The following is a 24736-nucleotide window of genomic DNA, read 5'->3' as shown; positions in this document are numbered from 1 at the left end:
TGGGAAGCATTATAACTATAATTTTGACCTCCACATGACTATTCCTCGAAGGAGAGCAGATGTGCCTGGGCCTGGTTTCCACAGATCCATTATCTGCAGGCCACTCATAGCTTTCAGTAGTGTTCTGTGATTGGCAGCATGTAGAAACCATCTGCAGCTTTGATCTATTCATATCCCTACATGTTTCAGTGACCTAAGCGGTAAAACCTCAATGTTTGTAAACATGCACCACATCAAAGAGATGTAAGTGCATTCCAAGCACTAAGTGCATTCCAGTCACTCAAGCATGGGATTTCACTGATTTGTTGTGGGGGGGGGGGGCCGCTATGCGAGGGAAAGGGGTATCCAGCTGCGTCACCTCGCTTTCGGGCCACCCGCTCAAGATGGCAACTTGATAAAAGGATTCCATGGGAATCCCTGGTATTCCATGTCATGCATAACTTTGCATGGCATAGAACATTGGATTGCATCCTGGTTTATGATCACAAGGGGATCGTAAAACTGGGGCAATTCAACTCCAATGGGAGAACATACTGTCCCAAATGGAGAATCCAGACCAAAGTAATTCCCCTTCAATTAAACGTCTTGAATTTGCTCTTTGCCATTTTTTTTCTGTTCCTGCTTTTGCCTCTCTAATTTAGTGAGTGCATTGTTTCCACCTCTATATATCCACTTTTACCAAATTCCTATTTCCCAGTTCATTCCATTACCAGGCACACAGGATGCCATCTACGATTTTCATTTGGTGCTGTGGCAAGGGTGGAGTGGGAGAGATTCAAATGTGAAGTTGCAGCAAAGATGTGCTCAGATTTGGGAGGGAGCAACATATTCATGGATATTGGAGGGGAAAGAGAAGTTGGAAATTGTGTTGTACTTTATAAGACAAAAGGGAAGAGGGGAGGCTTTTTGATTTGCTGGACATTCAGTCAGAAGTGGACTTTTTTCCATGGCATAATGTCAGGAAGTGTGGTGAAGTGTTCCCAGAAGTTTCCTCGCTAAAATGTATCTTTCAATCAACATGATTTAAGGGTAAAATTAAATTCAGCAGTTGCCAGAAATGGCAGATGGGGATCGTCTTCCCAGCAACTGGGGCTTGTTTAGCAGAGGGCTAAATCGCTGGCTTTGAAAGCAGACCAAGGCAGGCCAGCAGCATGGTTCAATTCCCGTACCAGCCTCCCTGAACAGGTGTGGCGACTAGGGGCTTTTCACAGTAACTTCATTTGAAGCCTACTTGTGACAGTAAGCGATTTTCATTTCATTTTTATTCATTTTTCATACAGTCATACTGATTTTCATTTTCCAAGACTGTTTAGTACCCTGTAGATGCTGAATTTAGCCTCATTAACCGGTCAGTTATCTCATTGATGTTAGTGAGTTGTTGCTTTGCGCAAAGGAAGTTAGACAAAGGAGAACAAGTGGACGTGATTTATTTAGATTTCCAGAAGGCCTTTGACAAGGTGCCGCATAGGAGACTTGTAAAATAAGTAAAGAGCCCAAGGTGTTAAGGGTAAGATCCTGGCATGGATAGAGGATTGGCTGACTGGCAGAAGGCAGAGAGTGGGGATAAAGGGTCTTTTTCAGAATGGCAACCGGTGACTAGTGGTGTGCCTCAGGGGTTGGTACTGGGCCCACAACTTTTCACAACATACATTAATGATTTGGAAGAAGGAACTGAAGGCACTGTTGCTAAATTTGCAGATTATACAAAGATGTGTAGAGGGACAGGTAGTATTGAGGAGGCAGGGGTGCTGCAGAAGGATTTGGACAGGCTAGGAGAGTGGGAAAAGAAGTGGCAGATGGCATAAAATGTGAAAAAGTGTGAAGTTATGCACTTTGGAAGGAGGAATGGAGGCACAGATTATTTCCTAAATGGGGAAATGCTCAGGAAATCAGAAGCACAAAGGGACTTGGAAGTCCTTGTTCACAATTCTCTTAAGGTTAACGTGCAGGTTCAGTCTGCAGTTAGGAAGGCAATGTAGTCCTGAGGCTGTATCAGGCTCAGGTCAGACCCCATTTGGAGTATTATGAGTAGTTTTGGGTCCTGTATCTAAGGAAGAATGTGCTGGCCTTGGAAAGGGTCCAGAGGAAGTTCACAAGAATGATCCCTGGAATGAAGAGCTTATCGTATGAGGAACGGTTGAGGACTCTGGGTCTGTTCTCGTTGGAGTTTAGAAGGATGAGAGGGGATCTTATTGAAACTTACAGGATACTGCGAGGCCTGGATAGAGTGGATGTGGAGAGGATGTTTCCACTAGCAGGAAAAACTAGAACAAGAGGACCCAATCTCAACTAAAAGGGACTATCCTTTAAAACAGAGATGAGGAGGAATTTCTTCAGCCAGAGGGTGATGAATCTGTGGAACTCTTTGCCGCAGAAGGCAAATCACTGAGTGTCACCGAGATAGATAGGCTATTGGTTAATAAGGAGATCAGGGGTTATATGGAAAGGGCAGGAGAATGGGGATGAGAAAAATATCAGCCATAATTGAATGGTGGAGCAGACCTGATGGGCCAAGTGGCCTAATTCTGCTCCTATATCTTATGGTCGAACTGTGTAAGGTACATTACAGCAGTGACTACATGTCAAATGTGTTATTTTGGTTATGAAGCACCTCTGGACACCCTGAGGATGTTAGTAATGCTATGTAAATGTGAGGGAAAGGAGGAAAATAGGTCTGGGGACTGTTCAGTGGACTGCCTGGGAAATTGAGTCAACACGGGATGGGCTCAAAGGAGAGACACAGGATCAATATCTGATTCGTCTGCCAAACATGTTCTGAAAGTCAAATCAAATTGCCTCCAGCGGCATACATAATCCATCACTGATCAGTCTTTGACTGAGTGTTTTCTGACGATCCAAAAGGAATGCGCAATTCTCAGGAAATATTTCAAGGTTATCCATTTCTGTCGTGGGAGGGAAGACCGTTGAGGAGTAGAGTAGTCAGCCATCGGAGTGGAAATGAATGCTGCCAGCAAGCTTTAATGCTTGAGATTTCTGAGTGTTCATTTACTGTAATTGCTGGGTCAACACTAACCATGTGAGGTCCAAACCTATAAAATGACTTGGACTTGAAGACAGTGACTAAAGGAGTGCGTCATGAGCACGTCTCCCACTGTCTGCCTTAACTGTAAATCATTCCAGCGGCTTCCACCGATCTTCCACCAAATGTACTGTACGCAGGACCACAAAGAAACATTTCGGTAATTATCAAGAATAATATCTCAATCTTCCTCTCTGAAAAACTTGAGTGGCTTTCATGGATCTGTATCATCCAGGAGTCGAACTATTTTCTATTTCTGAAGTCAAATTTGGTATTCTACTTCTATCTACTATTCTCAAATTAAACCGAACGTGTATCATTTAACTTTAGTGAACAATACCCATTGACCTACAGCTCATATGTTGCACTGTTAAAGCTACTGAGCCTGATGGCCAACAGTTCCTCCCTTTCTTCCAAATTGCTCTCTGACTTTACCAGTCTACTCCTCTTCTGCATATTTCCGTCTGTTTTCAGATGAGTTTATTATCATTTTCACTTTTGTCACTCCTATACCACAGCTCATTTCATTGAGCTTTCATCGCAAATGAATAACCCCACCATTGCGGCCGGATCTCAGGATGACTGACCTGTAGACCACAGTCCAGTATCAGTTCTCCATCCATAATCAGCGTCCCAACCAATATCTACTACTGGAAAATGTTTCAAATGATAAAATGGAACGGATCAGGGCAAAAGAGCAAATCTCAGGAATACAAAGATAAAAAGTACATACAGGGAATGTTCCATAAATTTTTATCAGGTCAAGGATAGCCAGGAGTATGGAGAAAAGGTGGATAAGCGGCATTGAGTTGTAGCTCAGCCATGATCTAATTGAATGGTGGAACAGACTCTGGGAGCTGAATGGCCTACCCCTGTTCTTCATAGTCCTGTGTTGTTCCTGTAGCACAACACTCCTGCACTGTAGCTTTGTATTATGCAATGATTTATTGCACAAGTTCACCATTTGCCAAAGAGTAACTTATATTTATCATGTTATTGCACCAAAGAAAGCAATTCTGGAACCTTTAAAATCTGCTTTAGTTATGAACAAAATATTAACCCTGATGCCAACTATCCACATAATTTCTGTTTAACATGCTGCAAGACTATTACATGAATATGAATAACTTTATGTGGTTGAAGTTCGGGTTTGGCAGTGTGCAGTATGGATAGGAGTGGAACAGATTCCTGCACTGCACCATATTATGTAATGCTCTTGTTATATGATGGAAAGTGAAAGTGGGTGGGGATTTATAGCAAGCGACTAATCCACAACTCTGCGTTTTACATCCCTGCCAAAGTTAAATTTCACACCCTCTAGCTTTATATTTTCACACCGAGGCATTTATTTTGCATAATTGGATTGTTAGTACCTGAAAATGATGTGTTTCGGATTGGCTTGTAGGTACAGGTATCAATAGAGAATTGAATGATGGAACCCAGCTGTATCTGATCAGCTTTCTATATCTCTACATACTTCAAACTGACAGAGAAAGCTAAATATATATTGTGAAAAATAATGCTGCTAAATCACTGATAGAAATGCTTAGGCGGGACCTGGTAGAACTGGCGAGACTGGCACCACAAAGATCGGGGCAATACTTTTACAGGGTGATGTGCCATCAATTGCACGAGAGACGAGTTGCTTTACAAAAGTTAATCTTTAATAAACTAGAACTTAGCCCTGCGGTTGTCTACAATAAAATGGACGACCGCCGGGCGTTTGACTATTTATACCTCGGCAAGGAGGCGTGGTTAACTCAGCCTCTCGACCAATCGGTCGAGAGGCACATGACCGACCAGGGCCAATGGTAAGCCGGTGTTCTGCCCCAATGGCAGACAGGTATGCAAATCATATCACCACATTCACCCCTTACAGAGAAAGAAGCCGGGGGGGGGTATCAACGAGAGCCGGGGTGGGGAGAGAACTGCTGATATGAGTAGCAGCCGGGAGCACAAAAATTTTCTCTCCTTCCTTTTATCGAATTTGGGGGCTTCCCACTGGCCCAGACAATAAGCAATATTACACAAAGTCCATGGAGCTGTCGAAATTTAGATCGATTCAATCAGTCTTTTCGTGGCCCGTGACGTTCTGGCAGACCGCCGCAGTAGAGGAGGTGATGTCAGGTCGGCCGATGGTGGTGGTTCCGCTGACGTCCTGGAGTCCGGGAGCGATGGTCCTTGAATGGTCTCCGTCACCCGAGCTGGCTGTGGAGACGCCATGGATGGGGAAGGGGGAACCTGAGTGGGGCGCTGGGGGAAAAAAACAGGGGGGGTCTGTGGTGGAGGGGGGGAAGGCCGCACGCCGGCGGGTGCCAGGTCCCGGAGGGAGACCGTGTCCTGTCGACCGTCGGGGTACTCCACATACGCATACTGCGGGTTAGCTTGGAGTAACTGGACATGTTCCACCAACGGGTCGGACTTGTGCACCCGCACATGCTTCCGGAGCAAGATGGGTCTGGGGGTGACCAGCCACGTCGGGAGAGGGGATTCGGAGGATGACTTCCGTGGCAGGGTGAACGAAGCTTTCCGTGCTCCCGGAGCCCAGCAGGCAGCCCGTCTCGTGACCGTTGAGGTAGATGAGCATCGTCGTTTTGGCGAGCGTGCGTGGACGTGACTGGTCGAGCTGAATGGCCGCGAGCCGTGGAGAAAATCCGTATTCGTCGTCGTTGTCTGAGTAGATGCTGGAAGAACCTTGCGTGCCAGTCCTGGAGGTCGGTGGCCAGGATCCGCACGTGGAGTCGGGATCCCAAGATGGCAGCGCCCAGGACCCGCACATGGAGTGGGGCCCCAAGATGGCGGCACCCAGGACCCGCACGTGGAGTCGGCGCCCCAAGATGGCGGCGCCCAGGACCCGCACGTGGGGTCAGCGCCCCAAGATGGTGGCGCCCAGGACCCGCACGTGGAGTCGGCGCCCCAAGATGGTGGCGCCCGTGGGGCCCTCGTGGTTGCTGGGGGCGGGGCTAGCGGTACCGGCGGGCCAATTGGAGCGGCTGCGAGTGGGGGCGGTGAGGCGCGCAGGCCAGGCGCAGGGGCCCGGGGGCGGCGAACTGGGAGGAGCACAGAGCGCTGGAGCAGCCCCGGAGGAAAGAGAGAGACGAGCAGGCCAGGCGCGGGGGCCTGGGGGCGGGGGGGGGAGTGTTGCGCGGCGGTTAGGAGGGGACCGGGAGGGCCCGGAGATGCGAGAGAGGCGCGCAGGTCGGGTGCCAGGGCGCAAGCTGGGAGGAGCGCGGTGCGCTGGAGCGGCCCCGGAGAGAGAGAGAGGCGAGCAGGCCAGGCGCGGGGGCCCGGAGGCGGGGGGGGGGAGTTTCGCGCGGCGGTTAGGTGGGGACCGGGAGGGCGTGGAGATGTGAGAGAGGCGCACAGGTCGGGCGCCGGGGCCCAGGGGGGGGGAGAGAGACGCGGCGATCAGGAGGGGGCCGGGAGGAGAGAGAGAGGCGCACAGGCCGGGCGTAGGGGGCGAGGGAGTGGGGGGGAGAGTGTTGCGTGGCGTCCAGAGGAACCGCAGCCACCGTTTTGGCCTGGCAGACGGAGGAGAAGTGGCCCTTCTTCCCGCAGCTCTTACAGAGGGCGGAGCAGGCTGGGCAGCGCGGGCGAGGGTGTTTCGCGAACCCGCAAAAGTAGCAGCGGGGCCCCGTGGACTTGTCGGGGCGCCCCGCTGCACAGGCCTGAGGGAGGTCGGGAGCGGCGGATGGTGATGGGGAAGTGTGCCAGGAGGCCTGGCTGGGGACATAGGCGCGGGCGTTTTGATCGGCGACCTCCAGGGAGGTGGAGAGAGTCCGTGCCTCAGTTAAGCTGAGGTCGTCTCTCTCCAGCATCCGCTGGCGGATAGTGGGGGACTGCATCCCAGCCACGTAAGCGTCTCTGATCAGTAGTTCCATGTGCTCCGTAGCTGAGACTGCGACGCACGAGCAATTCCTCCCCAGGATAGCGAGGGCCTGGTAATATTGGCTTAGTGACTCACCGGGGAGCTGTTGTCTGGTGGCCAGCAGATGTCGGGCGAATATCCTGTTGACTGGTTTAATGAATTGTACCTTCAGCTTTAGTATTGCAGCATCATAATCCTTTTCCTCCTTGATTATCGCGTAGGTGTCGATACCCACGCTGGAGTGGAGGATGTGGAGTTTCTGTGCCATGGTGGGGGGGCTGGTTGCAGATTCCAGGTATCCTTCGAGGCATGTCAGCCAAAATTGAAAAAGTTCTGCAGAGTTCGGAGTTTGCGGGCTGATGCGGAGGCATTCGGACTTGATCCGGAACTCCATCTTCAAAAATCTAGTTTATTAAATTGATGTGCCATCAATTGCACGTGAGACAAGTTGCTTTACAAACATTAGGCTTTAATAAACTAGAACTTAGCCATGCGGTTGTCTACAATAAAATGGACGACCGCCGGGCGTTTGACTATTTATACCTCGGCAAGGAGGCATGGTTAACTCAGCCTCTCGACCAATCGACCGACCAGGGCCAATGGTAAGCCGGTGTTCTGCCCCAATGGTAGACAGGTATGCAAATCGTATCACCACAAAGGGCACACCGATCAGTACAGCAAGAAGCCTCCACCCCCTCTCCTGCCCATGGCCCCGGGGACCCACACCTCACAAGCTGTCTTTCCCACCCCGCAGTACAAGCATCAGCCTCTGGGTCTCCTCTCTCTCCCCAACCAACAAATAGAACAGGAGCCCCTTCACAATGGTGCTCCCTCGAGGGTACGCCCTGGCACTTCCCCTGGCACAGGTAGGCACTGCCAGGTTGACACCACCAACAGGGCAGTGCCCTGTATGTCCTTCTCCCCTGCTGGATATACTTAACTTTGTCCCCGTAGGGGGAATCTGCTCAACTGAATCTGTTTTAAACCTCGTCAACATTTAACATTCAGTGAGGGGGGGTATCATGTGGCCAACAGGCTCGCTAATATTAATAATCTTTATTAGTGTCACAAGTCGGCTTACATTAACACTGCAATGAAGTTACTGTGAAAATCCCGTAGTCACTGCACTCCGGCGCCTGTTTGGGCACACTGAGGGAGAATTCTGAATATCCAATCACCTAACAAGCACATCTTTCGGGACTTGTGGGAGGAAACCGGAGCACCCCTCCGGAGGAAACCCACGCAGACATGGGGAGAACGTGCAGACTCCACACAGTCAGTGACCCAAGCCTAGAATGACCCCTGCCACTATGAAGCAACAGTGCTAACCACTGTGCTACTGTGTATAAATGGAAAGGGTGAGAACCATGTTTCATCACTGGCGAGGGGCGGGGGAAAGTGGTAATTGAGATTTTGCCGGCGAGAATGGCGTTTCCCAATTCTCGTGAGATTTTGCGACCATCGTTCTCGCTATGGTGGATGCGAAGTCAAAATCTCCCCAAGGTTTCTGCTACAAGCTTAGAGCAGCATGAACAAATGAATCTTAATGTTACAGTGTGCATCAGTTCTTAAAATCCCCTCTGTGGTTCGGAATTTTCTCTGGGGTTCTCCCTATCGATTATAGTAATCACCATAACAATGGCAGAAGCCATATCAACAAAGATCCCTCTTTACACATTTTATCCAGCTTTCCTCTTGAAAGTTTAGTGGCCAATTGGGAGAACTCCTGAGGAAAGTTCTGACCGCCACTCTTTAGAGTAATGATTACTTAAGCTCAATATGTGTTAGCATTTGCAGATAGTTATTGGACAGTCTCTTTCAGTGCACTGACTCCAAGGCTAATTTGTGTCTTCACAGCTGCTCCTCCAAAACTGAAGAAACTGAAGAATCAAACTCTCGTGGAAGGACAGAAGCTTTCTCTGAAATGTGAGGCAGTAGGAAATCCCCGACCCACCTATAAGTGGTTCAAAGATGGAAGAGAGATAAAGAAAAACAAAGAAATCAGGATAAAAACTGGGAAGTAAGTTCACGAAATATGCATTGCTGCATTTGCATTTGTGATGAGAGGTTTTTTTTGTTTTCATTGATTCACAAGAGAATTGCCGCTTCTTTATAAAGAGTACTGTTTAGATCACTTTCCACTTGGCATGGATTTTACAGTTGGAGACAAAAATACAAGGACATTTTTATACAATAAATATGCCTGACTAGATGGGAGGAGCTGCTGTGGTTTAGCACGTTGTCCTTTTTTCTACCTGGGATTGGGACTGAATTTAGGCCAGATTGATTGAACGGAAGTTTTCTGAGTGATGTAAGAATCCTGTGAAGAGAGCTCAGTAACTTTCAGTAAATACAATCAATGAGAAAAAGCTACGAGGAATGGCTTTAGTTGAATGAGGGAGCATGAATGGAACATTGATTCTGGTACAATAGGCTTGGATATAGGGGCCAAAATACAGGTTCCCACTCTACGACTTTAACTATGGCAGAACTGGAATCACACTGTGACCAACCCCAAAGCAAAATGAGGAAAACATCTATCTTTAAATAAAAGATCAGGCCCTTTGAGTTCAGGAACTACAGTTCCCAATGGCCCTGGTAGTCTCTGTATATGCACCAGCCAGAGAATGGCCGTGCATGCTCAGTCGGCCTATTTCCACCGTCTGCACAGTTTGTTTATTTTACTTTTTCAACTGCAAACTATTCCTGTGCACCTGCATGGAAGAAAGTGAAACATCACAAAAAGAAGATAATTTGATCTGGAAGAGGAATGCCATTCTGAAAAAAGTGTGAAAAGGAGAAGGACACAGGAAAGGGACAGGGAGCAGGTCCCAAACAAAGAAGAAGGCCGCAAACCAGCAGAAGGGACAGAAAGAGGTCCCAAGAAGGCAGTGTAGTTAAGGAACCAGACAGGGATCTGAAACAGCACCTGTTAAAAGTAAGAAGCAGATACAAAAAGACTCTGAATTAAAGAGACAGAGCTCCAGGGAGCAGACCTGGAGAAAAGTGGACTTGAGAGAAGCCTGAAGATCCGAGGAGGCAGCTATAGCATTGGTGACCACGTGCTGCCCTTGGAGCAGTGGTGTTTTGCTTGGTGTCGTTAAATACCTGGAAGTGTGTCCAGAGGGTGAAGCTTCAATGCATGTCGAGATTCCAGGGAAAAAGAACATTGGAAGAAGAGATTAAAACCCTGGAGGTGGATCATTGTTGAAGACATTTGGGTGAAAGCTTTGTTTGGGAGTTTGTGGTAGTATTCCAAGACATGTTCTTCAAGCCTGGAGATTCAAAGCCTTCATGAGAAAGACAGAGTTTCTGTGAGACCAGTTGGCGCATGATAAATCCATAGAATCTGCTTTGGTGGCATCTGTGACTTGGTTTTGGAGCATGGGGTGTCCGACCACAGTTCATCTATTAGTTTACATGTACTGGGTAGTTACCATGAATATTAAAGTATAAGATAGATATTGTAAATTATGTTACCTTAACTAACTTGTATGTATCTGTAAAGATATAGTTGGGGTGAACAAATAATGTGATTTGACCCATTTACTGACATTTGTATTGAAATCCTCCCAATCCCTTTGTCTAGCATAATATAGTATTTTTCTTGTTTATTAAACATTTTATTATTTGTGTTAAAAGTCACTAACAAAGTCCTGTGAATATGTTCAGTGAAGATGCCCTCAAAAGTTATCTTCCAAGCCAGGTTCCACTCTGGAATCTGAACTGTCCAGTAGTAATATCAGGTGGGATAACAATATCTTGTCCGTGACTCAAGAGTTGACCCCACTAACTTTCCTGGGGTCAGGTCATTTAGATATTATAGGTGTGCATCCCAGTATTTCATACATTTTGGAAACTTGCAGAAAATGAGAAGACAGTTTGTTGCCAAACTTCACAATTCAGCTGATTTTAAAAGGACAATTAGTAATGGGGGAAAAAAGTGGCAGCCTTACCAGCAAAATCTGCATCCTATGAAAGAATAAAACAAAATCTATGTTGCTTTTTTGAAAGTATTGTGACATCGTCAGGACCTAATGGGCCTGGAATATTCCTATGGGCCTCACTTACTGCCCCAACATCCTGACTGCTGGTATCCATCAAAATGCAATGCGTTTTGTGCAGTCAGTTCTTAAAATGAATCTTTACTGTTGCTAATAAGAGGAATGGACACATGTTACATACGATGAGTAAAGTGACATTCCTCTTATGATCAATGAACTATTGTGAGGAGACATAAACTGGCATAAAAAGTTTTGCTAACTCTGCTACATAACTGGATTGGTAAAAGAAGATTGGTAACTTGCCTTTGGATTTACCTTCCATTTTGGGTAAGTGCCTTCTATTCATTTAGTATATTTATTTAATGACAGAGTTGAAGTCAAAAACTCACAGTTTGACACATCGGCGGAGAAAGCATGACTGTCATGGGGAGTGTCTTTTCCATGTGTATTTGCAGTTCCTTGCAGATTTTACTTTTCTGGTTTATGATCATTATGTTACCTCTGATAACAAGGTCACATTGGGTTGTAAATTTTCATTTAGTGTAAATAGACCATGTTGGAGGAGTTGAAATGCTTTTTCAACTGGCATTAAATGTGAAAAATGAAACTAACCATATAGCTCTTCATGCAGCATAAACAATTGAAGGAGGAAGCTCTTAAATGAAAGTTAGAGACCTGTGTTTTACAATTTACACAAAGCTTCAGTTTTGCAAATGCACTTTCAACTGAATGTGTGTAGACTTTTACATTATAAACAAAGCAGTTTGATCTATTACAATGAGCCTAAGTGAATTCCTCACCGTAATTCTTGAATCATTAGGATGAGTGAAGCAATTTGCTCACCTATCTTAAGAGGATGGTGATGGTGCTTTAAGTAACTTCTATCATTAACCGAATCAATGATCAAACATTCCAGAAATTTTGCAGAATCCTATCTTTAACAACCATTTTATGATTAATTTAGCTATGCTGCAGATGTCTAAAATGGAAGGCATGAAAACCTTTGCATAAAAAATGCTTTGATACAAGTTTCACCTAATTCAGACCACTGTGCCACATCTCATTTCAATACAGAAAAGCTGAATAGGCGATTTGATCTTTGCAGGTAATTCATTACTAGGATGTTTGTGAAGACCTCACAGGTTGACTTGGCCTCCAATTTTTACCTCAGCCCCTTTTGTTCAGCGACTCCCTGATTGCCCTTGAATTTCTTGGACGTTTAGGCATAACTAAGGCCTAAGAGCGCAGGTGCACTTTTTTTTCCCCAGAAGAAATTTGTATGTAAACAAGTAATGGAGTTAATGTTGAAACATTGTTACGTGTGAATTTTCTTACCATTTGCACTATTCACACATTGAATCTGCTGGAAGACCACTCAGCTCCTTAGGATGATTCCCCTCCAATGTATTAGACAATCCAAATTTCTTGCATTTACAGCAATAACATAGAACAATCACATGGATTTTGTGATGGTAATGGTGGTGAAACTTCAAAAGTTCACTGTCGTCACTGCACTGAAATTGAGAAGAACTTTCAGATTCTGCACAGATAAACATGGAAATCCAGGAGTTGCTGCCAGTCATTCTGTGCTTTTCCAGAAGATGCACGGTTGAGGTGCCCCTAGACTGCAATCAATGGGAAACCTTATGCATTGATGAGAATTTCCACTCTAATCCACTTAGTCTGACTGTGAAAGCCCTTGTAAAGACACTTTGTTGAATGAGGCATAACTGGATTTTTAATGGTATACTAACTTCACAATTGTTAAATGCTGGCTCTGAGAAGCTAGTTTTATGTTCTTGGAATGTCAAATTTCTCTTTTGTAGCGTTGAAATATTCCACATTGTTTTTAAAAGTTTGTTTATATTGGCATTTCAGATACTTTCTGAATCCAATCATAATCATTTATTTTGTTATCTGAAAGTTTTAAACTGAAAGTGAATGTTAATTCCTGGTTTGCTGGGTGAATACCTCAGTGTGATTGGCTGCAGTCTGCTTTCTGTTATCTCTGCTGCTGTACACCAAGTGATTATTTTGATTTGCTGCTTTATTTAAACTGCCATTAAGAGTGGGGAAAAACTCACACCACAGAGGTCAGTAAATCTTTGTGGGCAGTTTTCTTAAAGGTCAGCGGGGAGAACCGTTGCTTCACCACTAACGGCAAAATCCAGTTCAATATTTCTGATTTCTGCAGCAATAATGCAGCTTAAAATTGCATAGTAATCGTGTAACAGGACATCAAAAATATTGCAATTTAATTCCCTGTAAGTCCTTGCAAGAGGTGTTCCTGACCCGATACCAGGATGAATGTAAAGCAGAATACCAGTCCTGACATTTCAAATAAGTCCCAGTAGCTTCATGTTGCAGCCTTCATTTTGCACATTCTGCTAGTCAGGTACTAACATCATCGGCAACCTTGCAGTATATCTCAATGTTGTCAATTTCATTTATTAGGCCAAATATATCAATAATTTATGCTGAAGTGTGTCATTTAGACAACTGTTATGGCCGAGCGAAGAGGAGTGAGCTGGCTCCCCTTCTATTCAACTCCCTCGGTTGGTCGCAGCAAATGTTTTAAAATTTATATCCCCCGTAAATGTCTTTTCCAATCCAAATGTATTTATATATTAAAAGGGAGCCAACCAAATAAGGTTTTCTTGAGTCAAAGGGAGAGTATGTTTATTAGGTACTAAACCCACTATCACACAGATATCAGAAGCAAGAAAGTTAAGAGTCCAATAAAAAATGGAAAGAATATATGATTTTGTCTTTTGCTTGCCTTTGAGGCATAGAAAGTTGAATGACCTGGCCATTTGAAGTTACTTGGTTGCCTGTAGAATTCTGGAGTTAACTTGGTTCAGGTCTGCACTTTGTTAAAGACACTCCTTTTGCTTCATAAACTGAGATTTCTTTACTGCTCTTTTCCAACAGCATTTTAAATTACTGTGATATTTACTTTTCCTCTCCTGATTCTGCTTGACAAAACCATCTTTAAAACTCCTGTCAGTATATTCCCAGAGAGGAATTTGATTAGCATGTCTTGCAGTTATTGGTGCAGAGCAAGTAATCCCATTTCTTATCTTTTCATCTCGAAACATTTGACAAATTTAAAGCTAGTAATCAACAGTGTATGGGGTTATTTCATCCTCCACAGGGGGTTTTGAATGTCTGATGAGTATCTGGCTGGTTAGTAGTTCCCATTGTCTTGATAGATTAACAGTTAATTAAAGTCCTGCACTTTGTATTTTAATGCCTTCGCTTTAACAGAGTCCTTGTTTGAAATGGACCTTGCCACAACCCCGCCCCCTTCCCCCCACCCACCAAATGTGTGAAATTCCATGCAGGACCTCAAGTGAAATTCATATAAAAACGTTCAGAGATGGTGTCAATTTATAGTATCAGACATCAGGTGACTCATAGCAGCATTCAAAAAGAAATCAATGTCTTTAAAAATAAACTGATCTTAAACAGTTGAATATGTCTTCGGTTAGCTGGTGAAGATGTAGGTAGACCTCACTCAGTCACAGTTTCCTGTTGTAGCGATACAATTTAGAGAAGAAAATGAATCAAAGTGGATCAGATTGCAAATGGATACAAGACGTCTTCTGTAAAACTGTGTCTTGTTCAACTTTCCATTTTGTTATTCTGACAATTTACATATAGATACTTGAGACTCATCCCATTCCATTTTCTTTCGACAGAAAAAACTCACGGCTTCAGATAAATAAACTGAAGGTGGAAGATGCTGGAGAGTATACATGTGAGGCTGAGAATGCATTAGGCAAGGACACTTCAAAAACTACCATTAATGTGCAAGCTGGTGAGTGTGTAAATATTCTGAAGCTTGGTTAACATTTCTAATATGTGGAGTGGAGAGTGTTACCATATGAGTATTATTGTGGGGGGGGGGGTGGGTTAAAATAACTTGTGTTGATTTATATAATTTAGAAGAAAGTATTTGTACATGATCAGAATGTTCTTTTATAGTCAACATAATTCTAAACAGGACAGTGTTGTTTGAACTCCACTGAGGAATGAAATAACTAGTAAACTCTTTAACCCACACTGAGAGAGAGAAGCTGATGCTGGCAAATGGGCTGTCGGATATTTCGTAATGCTATAGTTGTTGTGGGCATGCATGTGAGAGAAAAGGCTGTCTATTCCTATGCAGTTTTTAACAAATACAATGTTTGACCGTTTTTGTTGATGAAGAACAAATATTATCTGGGATCCTGGTTCAATTTTAAGAAGGGCTATCCAAATACTGAAACATTAAGGGTTACTTCTCTGAAATGCAGCCATTTATCGCTCATTCTTTTGCTCAACTGCTGCTGTTTCTGCACAATCATAGGCACTAACCTCTGCATTTGATGCCCTTATTCCCAGTAAAGCTCTCCCTAGGCCCAAACACCATCAGCTACTTCATCAATGACCTTCCTTCCATCATAAGGTTAGAAGTGGGGATGTTCCCGGACAATATCCAGGCTTAGGCTGACAGGTGACAAGTAAAACTTGTGCCAAACAAGTGCCAGGCAATGACCATCTCCAACAAGAGAGAAGCTAACTGCTCCAACAACATTCAACATTTACACTATCCAGGCCAAAGCAACCAATTTGATTGGCTCCACATCCACATTCACTCCCTCTACCACCAACAGTGGCAACAGTGTGCACCATCTACATGGTGAACCCCAAGAATTGACCAAGGCTCCTTAAGCTTCATCTTCCAAACTTATGACCTTTACCATCTGGAAGGACAAGGCAGCAGACAGCTGGGAAAATTACCACGTGGAAATTTCCCTCCAAGCCACTCACCATCCTGACTTGGAACTATATGGCCATTCCTTCGCTGTCACTGGGTCAAAGTCATGGAACTCCCACCCAAACAACATTGTAGGTGGTACCTAGACTACATGGACTGCAATAAATGCTGGCCTAGTCAGTGATGGATCTCTTTGCACCACCCATCATCCACCATTCAGCACCACCTTCTCGTGATTATTGCATATGACAGGAAGATAATGACATATAATTGGTTGTTTGTTCTTGGAGGCAAAGGTGACCAAGTTCATCATCTGGGTTGTTTAGTAGGGTATATAGGTGACTGCGAAGGCTGATCAGCATCTGGAAGGTTGTGCTGCAAATGAGGCAGGATCCCACTAGTGACTGCGTTCTGGATGAGTTACTGGTTTTGAATTTCCTTTCTTTGCTTTTGCTCATTTTCAAAGGAGACCACACCCTTTCTTATTTGCCAAGTGTAGGGATCCTGCACAAGCTACTCCCAGGATGAATGGTTGCTATCAAATCTCCTAAGTGAAGCCTCCAGAGAGTCCTTGTAGAGCTTCCTTTGACCATCATGAGAGCACATCCGAGACTCGAGCTTTTCAAAGAAGATTTGCTTTGGTATGTGTGTGTCAGGCATTCTGGTTATATGACCAACCTAATTCAGTTGTGACTGTCTCCATATGGCTACTGGGATTGCCAGCATGGGTGAGCTCTGGTACTTTGGCCTGCTATCTCACGCCCAGAAGCTTCTGAAGGCAGCTCATATAAGACAAGTCTGTAGCTTTTTCATTTATTTCTTTCTGTCCGTCTATCTGACTTTCTTTTGCTCTTGCGTTCATTCATTCTTTCGTCAAATTGTTCTGCATTTTAATATGGGTGGTTTGGATTGACCATCAGCATCAGGGAGTGCAGGAGCCCAGGATCCTGGTCCAGGATGTTGCCATCCTGCCAATATGATGCTGAAGGTTGTTGATAGCTTCACATATTTCGGCCCTACAATCACCAGCAATCCGTCACTTGATGCTGAAATCTTGATGCATAGCAAAACCCGCAGCTGTTATGTCCAAGCTGAGTAAAAATGCGGAACAACAGCAACCTGAATGAGAACACCAAACTGTGAGTCAATCAAGTCTGTGTCCTCAGTGCATTCCTATATAGTGGCAAGACCTGGGACACGCAAGAGAAATGTTTGAACAATTTTCAAATCTGCTGCCTCGGGCGTAACCTCGACATCTCTGGACAGGACAAGGTCACCAACTTAGAGGTCATGGAGTGTGCTAATTCCATCAACATACACATATTGCTAAGTCAATGATGTCTATGCTGGCTCATCAGATGGATGGTAGCCATAATCCCAAAGGCTTTCTTTATGGTCAATTGGTTACTGGGCCATGGTCATGGTCATCCATACCTTCGCGACAAAGACACCTGCAAGCAGGGTATGGAAATGGTGGATATTGGCACTGACAACTGTTGTTTTTTTTTTAATATAATTTAGAGTTTCCAATTCATTTGTTCCAATTAAGGGGCAATTTAGTGTGGCCAATCCACCTACCTGCACATCTTTGGGTTGTGGGGCCGAAACCCACGCAAACACGGGGAGAATGTGCAAACTCCACACGGAAGTGACCCAGAGCCGACCAATTGTCGTGACCTTCTGTACGGGAGTATAAACCTAAAACTAGACCATACTGTTGCTGTTCTCCAAATAATGTGTAACATTGACCTACTGCTGTGAATTAGGCATTTTTAGCTGCATAATACAATGGTTTAAATAATTATATATGTGACCCATAACCTACAGGCATAGTAGTTAAATTGCATAATTCTGTTATAATTTGAAATTAATATTCTGTATTATTGAGTGATCAGAATTTGATTACAACAGAAGACATAGGTCATTTTATCAGTGAAACATTTGTTCAAGCAGATTACTCCAACATTTGTAATCTTGCTGAAGAGGGAACCATGCCACATTGCACAGAAAAGGAAAGTGATAATTCCACAAGATTTTTTTTTAATCACCAGTTTATTTTCTTTTACTTCGCATAAAGTCAGTGGGTTCATAGAGTGCTGACCAAACCATAAATAAATCTGTTCTTAAATCTGCATTTGCTGCCATTAGTTTTGCAAAAACAATAACTCTTTCCACAGTAAGTAGCTGCTGCCAAAAGCTATGCGTTAAATCTGTTCATCTTTGAAAGTTTACAGAACTGAAATGGACATCAGTTTGCATCTCAGTATTGATTGCGGGTCTGATCTGTTGTCCATAACATCTTAGGTTTTTTATCAGCGTTCGACGCCCAGTATCGATTGCTTTAAAACATGGTTGATTATTCATATTCAATTTTTTTCCTGTCTAAGTGGCCATGACAGGAAACATTTTCTTAGTGAAAAACACAGTATTATGGAAAATAGCCTTTTTTTAAGTGACTTTCTTATTGAGGAATCTGTAAATGACTATTTATCTTTTTCAAGTTTAACAACCATTTAGCCAGATACATATTTCAGGCAAATGCACTTTATTCTTATAATTCTTTATTCTTAAATGACCATAAACTACTCTATTTACATTGTGTTGTGTTCTTGTAGCGGATTCAAAGCAGATATGTAAGCTGAACTCACTGTATCATCCTTTAGAGGGCAGTATTTCAATTATACATAGGCTATGATCAACATATATCTGAACAGTATTAAATTGGCATATTATTAGCCATATTGCTGTCTATAGGCGAAGAGATGCAGTGATGCAAAAGACAGCTGCTGTTCCAAGTAAGAAATCTCTGTTGTCAGTGATAAGTTCCCTTTTGTACTGAATATGAGGTGGCTAACCTTTCCATTGTGATACACAGGACTTAATCATTATAATTATACAAGAAGTTGTCCGAGGCAGCAGGTGCAATTGTTCTGAGTTCTAAACCTTGAAACTGATGATATTGATGACTAACATTTTGTAGGTTTGTGAACATGAGATGAACAACTGATTCACTGAGGTGGCGTGTGCTCAAATAAATGCAAGCACTCAGTAAGCGGGAAGGAAGTATATATTACATTGCATGGTTTAAATCTCTCAAATCCATAAGATGGGTAACTATAGTTAGATTAACTTACACTGTCAGAATTGAAAATGTGAAAGAACTTGGATCTTACATTGTTGTTCTTGCGCCAAACATTATGAGGAAAATCTTAGTCAATATATTTACAGATGATAATCTGTGGTCAAAAAAAATTATTGCCTATTCGTCTCTTCTTCCTGTCCATTTCTCGTCATCGTCTGAAAGCTTTTCTTCACACTCAGTGGTATATTATCGAGTGTACATTGAATGAAGGCAAAACTGCAACATGAAGTAATTCATGAAAATCTGTGTGAATTAAGGTTGAATTATAATTTGAAAAATGGTGACAATTTAAAAGTGACAAACAAAACTTTAAGTAAAAAATATTATTTTCACGAAGCAGCGAAAGTGCTACAATTGAGCTTACGTTTCACTTCAAATTATTCTGGAGGTAAGTTAGGTGTTGCTCTGAACTTGGGAGTAAATTGGAGCACTTAGAATATGGGGTTCATATTATCAAATGAAATTCACCAAGATCTAAAAGCTCAGACACAGCAGCATAATTATTGTTACTGGACTAAGAATCTTGGGATCTGGTGACATGGGGCTAAAATTTACCCCGCCCCTTCCCCCACAAGCAGGTTAGAAGCCAGGGAACAGTGTAAAATCCAGCAGGTGGCTTCCCACCCACCCTTGACCTCTCTGAAATGTTATGGGGATGGAAGAGGTATCGGGCAGTCTGTCCATTGTTGGGCCTATTGAGGTCCTTAGCCCCAACCCCCTCCCACACACACACCCAACCTTTTAGCCAGGAGGGGCAGAGATCAAGGCACCACCTAAAATCCAGTCAATGAGGTCATATCGTGCCGTGATATTTAAGAATTTAAATGCAATTAAATAATTACGCAATAAAAAGCTAGTATCAGATGTGGTAACCTTGTCACCACAAAAAAAGTCTGGTTCACTAATATCTGATAGGGAAGCAAACATGTCACCTTTATCTGGCCAGTACTTGACTCCAGACCTTGAAGAATGTGGTTGACCACCCTCTCAAATGGCCGAGCAATCAGTTATATTCAACAAAATGGCTCACCACCACCTTCTCAGGATAACCAGGGATAGGCAACACATGCTGTCCTTGCTGGTGTCGGTCACATCCCAGAAATTAATAAGAAATGTCTCCTCACCTCTTCAGTAGGTAGATGGTTTCCGTGCATATAACAATAATGTTCTATGCTGAAAGTGCTGGTCTCGGTGACACAATTCGAGTCCCAACTGTTATAATGGACTGCCCGATGCCTCTCCCATCCAGTTGTGAAGAAGATCACAACTCGTAAACATTGTAATAGTTAACGGTGCACACTTAAAGAATCTGTGACCATGGTTTACGTTGACAGTATGTAAACTCATATGCTTAAAAAATCATGTAAAAGAATGTGTACTACTACTGTAGATACTGTAAAACATAAAATTAAAATTTTTTTAAATTTTACTTTAGTTGTCAAACTTTAAAACTAGGAGCGAATTTTATTGTACAGTTGAGCCTTCATGCAGTATTCCAGAAACAATTGTTAAGTAATAACTTTGCCAAAGTACGTTTTGGTATGCTGTACCCAGCAAAACTCTGGGTCACATACCAACACAAGGAATATTTCTTTACAGCCCCTGCCGAGGCGAATAGATTCGTTGAGGAGCACGGGCTGGAAAAACGCCATGGGAAGTAGGGACGAGGGGCCCATGGCAAGGAGATACGTCATGCCGACGGGGGGGTGGGGAGGGGCGAGGCAAAGCCAGCCCCCTCCCCCCTGGCAGGAGCACCCAGGAAAAACAACCCAATGCCCAAGGGCCCGCTCCAGGTGGGAGGCCAGGCCCCGGCACGAGGGAACGGGAGTACTGGAGAGGGGAGAGGGGAAGGGGGACAGCAACCTCCGAGCGGGGAGCCACCGTGCTAGCAGGAAAGCTAGCGAAGGGGGCGCGCAACAGAGCAGGGCCGCAGCGCACCCCCAACAGGGGGGAAGGCGCCAGGCAGGGGAGGGGGGGGATCACCCATCAAAGGTGGGAGAGCAAATGGGGACAGGAATGGGGGAGAGAGGGGCAATGGAGGGGTACACAGGGGTATCCCCGAAAGGGATAGAGCGGGGGGGGGGGGCACTCGGGGGGCGAGAGACCAGGGAGGGGAAATGCAGGGACGAAGGGACAAAAGAGGCCAGAAAGGGAATAGGGCCACAAAGTGCCACAGACAAGGGCTCGAAACAGGGAACTGCTGCAAACACCCACCCAGTACGGTCTGTGGGTGAAGGGGCCCCCCGGAGTGCAGGGGGCTACCCGCGTGGCGGACACACAGTGGACGGCCATGGCGGGTGTCCCCGGGACAAGGGGGAACCCCGGAGCGCAGGGACCCGACCGCATGGGGAGAGCAGTGATAGTGGACATCCTGGACGGCCCCCTAACAAAGGGAAACCCCAGAGGGCAGGGGCGCGTCCACCGGACAAATATGGTTAACCCCACAGGAGCAAGGGGGCAGAAGCCCCCCACCAGAATAGTCACCTGGAACGTAAGGGGACTTAATGGCCCAGTGAAGAGATCTAGAGTCCTCACCCACCTTAGAAACATGAGGGCCGACATAGTCTTCCTCCAAGAGACGCACTTGAGGGAGCAGGACCAACTGCGGGTAAGAAAGGGCTGGGTGGGACAAACCTATCATTCCTGTTATGGGGCAAGGGCCAGGGGGGTGGCGATCCTGATTGGCAAGAGGACAATGTTTAGGGCGACAAAGACGGTTACGGACCCAGGGGGACGGTATGTCATGGTCAGCGGGGCCCTGGATGGGGCGCCGGTAGTCCTAGTTAACGTGTATGCGCCCAACTGGGACGACACGAGCTTCATCCAAAAGACCATGGCAGAAATCCCGGACATAGCGACGCACCGACTAATCATGGGGGGGGACTTCAACTGTGTACAGGACCCAACGACGGACAGATCAAACCCCAGAACGGGGAAAACCTCAAACATGGCAAGGGAACTCAGTCACTATATGGAGCAGATGGGAGCAGTAGACCCCTGGAGATTCGCCCACCCGGGGGAGAAAGAATTCTCTTTCTTCTCCCCAGTACACAACGTGTACACCAGAATTGACTTCTTTGTGGTGGGGGAAAACGGTGCTTCCAGAGATAGACAAGGTGGAATACTCCGCAATTGTGATATCAGACCACGCCCCACACTACATGGATGTGCGGCTAGAGACGGGAAGGGCCCAGCGCCCCAAATGGAGGTTGGACGGTGCCTTACTAGCTGACAAGGCCTTCAGCGAAAGGATAGCGCGGGCCATAGCGGAGTACACTGAGATCAACCAAAACGGGGAGGTCTCACCCTCCACGTTCTGGGAAGCGCTTAAGGCCGTACTAAGAGGGGAAATCATAGCCTACAAAGCGCAAAGAGATAGGGAGGAAAGGGTGGCTAGGCAGAAGCTGGTCGACTCCATACTGGAGGTAGACCATAAATACTCCGAGGCCCCGACCGTAGAACTCCTGGCGGAGAGGAAAGAATTACAAAGGAACTTTGACCTGCTCTCCACCAGGAAAGCAGTACACCAACTCCGCCAGGCACGCGGGGCCCTATACGAACACGGAGACAAAGCCAGCCGCCTGTTGGCCCACCAGCTGAGAAAGCAGGCAGCCAGCAGAGAAATTGCGCAAATCAGAGATACCAGAGGCACGTTGGAAACAGAACCAGAGAGGATTAACAAAACCTTCAAGGCCTTCTACCAAGAGCTGTACACCTCAGAGCCCCCAACGGGGAAGGCTGGGATGAACCGGTTTCTTGACGGACTGGACATACCAGTTGTGGGAGAGGGCAGAAAACGGGATCTGGAAGCACCACTAGCACTGGGAGAGATCATGGACAGCATTAGCTCCATGCAGGCGGGGAAGGCGCCGGGACCGGACGGATTCCCGGCGGACTTCTACAAAAAATTTGCGACAGCGCTGGCCCCGCACCTGCGGGAGATGTTCACAGACTCGCTAGCTAGGGGCACATTGCCACCCACGTTAGCACAGGCCTCAATCTCGCTGATACCTAAGAAAGGCAAAGACCCAACGGAATGTGGGTCATACAGACCCATATCTCTGCTGAATGCAGACGCCAAAATACTGGCCAAAATCCTAGCCAAGAGGCTAGAAGACTGTGTACCTGAGGTGGTCACAGAGGACCAGACGGGCTTTGTCAAAGGTAGACAGCTTACCGCGAACATCAGGCGCCTGCTGAACGTGATAATGACCCCCTCCGGGGAGAGAACACAAGAGGTGATCGTCTCCCTGGACGCAGAAAAGGCCTTCGACAGAGTCGAGTGGAAATACCTCATAGAGGTACTGGAGCGGTTCGGGCTTGGAACAGGGTTCACCGCTTGGGTAAAGCTCCTGTACAACGCACCCATGGCGAGTGTACAGACCAACAATACCAACTCCCAATACTTCCAGCTGCACAGGGGCACCAGACAAGGATGCCCACTGTCCCCGCTGCTGTTCGCACTAGCAATTGAACCGCTAGCAATCGCGCTCAGGGCAGCAAAAAATTGGAGGGGGATCCGAAGGGGAGGTAGAGAGCACAGAGTCTCACTCTATGCGGATGATCTGCTCCTCTATATCTCGGACCCACAAAGCAGCATGGACGGAATCATCGCGCTCCTGAAAGAGTTTGGAGCCTTCTCGGGCTACAAACTCAACATGAGCAAAAGTGAGATCTTCCCAGTACACCCGCAAGGGGGGGGGGGGGCAGCACTAAAGGGGCTGCCGTTCAATCAAGCCCGACATAAATTCCGCTACCTGGGGATCCAAATAGCCCATGACTGGAAAGGGATCCACAAATGGAACCTCACCAGCCTGACGGAGGAAGTTAAAAAGGACCTGCAAAGATGGAACACACTCCCGCTCTCCCTCGCGGGGAGAGTTCAGACGATCAAAATGAACGTACTGCCCAGGTTCCTCTTCCTGTTTAGATCCATTCCGATCTACATCCCCAAGGCCTTTTTCAAAGCGCTGGACAAACTCATCATGGCGTTCGTATGGGGGGGTAAAAATGCTAGGATCCCAAAGAAGGTCTTACAAAAAACAAAAACCAGGGGAGGGCTAGCCCTCCCGAATCTACAATTCTACCACTGGGCAGCAACAGCCGAGCGAGTAAGGGGATGGATCCAGGAGCCAGAGGCTGAGTGGGTGCGTGCGGAGGAGGCCTCCTGCATGGGAACCTCCCTCCGGGCCCTCGCCACGGCAGCACTCCCATCCCCACCCAAAAAACACTCCAGCAGCCCAGTGGTGACAGCCACCCTCCAATCCTGGAACCAACTGCGGCAGCAACTTGGCCTGACCAAAATGTCGAACAGGGCTCCCATCTGCAACAACCATAGGTTCACACCAGCACTGACTGACGCCACCTTCAAAAGGTGGAGGCAGGACGGGGGGACACTGACAGTCAGGGACCTATACACGGACGACAGGATCGCAACACTGGACGAACTGACAGAGAAGTTTCAGCTAGCTGGGGGGAACGAGCTACGGTACCTGCAGCTCAAAAACTTCCTACGAAAGGAGACAAGGACGTACCCACAACCGCCACGACAGACACTACTGGAAGACCTACTGGACGCAAGTATCCTAGAGAAAGGGAACTGTAGTGACATGTATGACCGACTGGTAGATAGGGACGACACCGTACTGGACGCAACAAGAAGGAAATGGGAGGACGACCTGGGGATGGAGATAGGGTGGGGACTCTGGAGCGAAGCACTGCATAGGGTCAACTCCACCTCCACGTGCGCAAGGCTCAGCCTGACGCAACTAAAAGTGGTACATAGAGCCCACTTAACAAGAACCCGTATGAGTAGGTTCTTCCCGGAGGTGGAAGACAGATGTGAACGGTGCCAAAGAGGCCCGGCCAACCACGCCCACATGTTCTGGTCTTGCCCCAGACTCGTGGAGTACTGGACAGC

General features: G+C 46.0%; 1 protein-coding gene across 4 annotated transcripts in view; it reads left to right on the top strand.

Moving 5' to 3' along the window:
• Window positions 1-24736, top strand: part of LOC119965230 (pro-neuregulin-2, membrane-bound isoform-like) — an 885803-nt gene that overhangs the window by 726963 nt on the left and 134104 nt on the right. For all 4 annotated transcript variants that reach the window (XM_038795698.1, XM_038795699.1, XM_038795701.1 and 1 more), the window contains 2 exons: window positions 8766-8928; window positions 14614-14732. In XM_038795698.1, the coding sequence (XP_038651626.1) occupies window positions 8766-8928; window positions 14614-14732 (282 nt within the window). The remainder of the gene's footprint in view (window positions 1-8765; window positions 8929-14613; window positions 14733-24736) is intronic.

The sequence above is a fragment of the Scyliorhinus canicula genome, chromosome 4 (assembly GCF_902713615.1).
Source record: "Scyliorhinus canicula chromosome 4, sScyCan1.1, whole genome shotgun sequence".
In the NCBI taxonomy this organism is placed as follows: Eukaryota; Metazoa; Chordata; class Chondrichthyes; order Carcharhiniformes; family Scyliorhinidae; genus Scyliorhinus; species Scyliorhinus canicula.
This window is presented reverse-complemented; position numbering and strand designations above follow the sequence as displayed.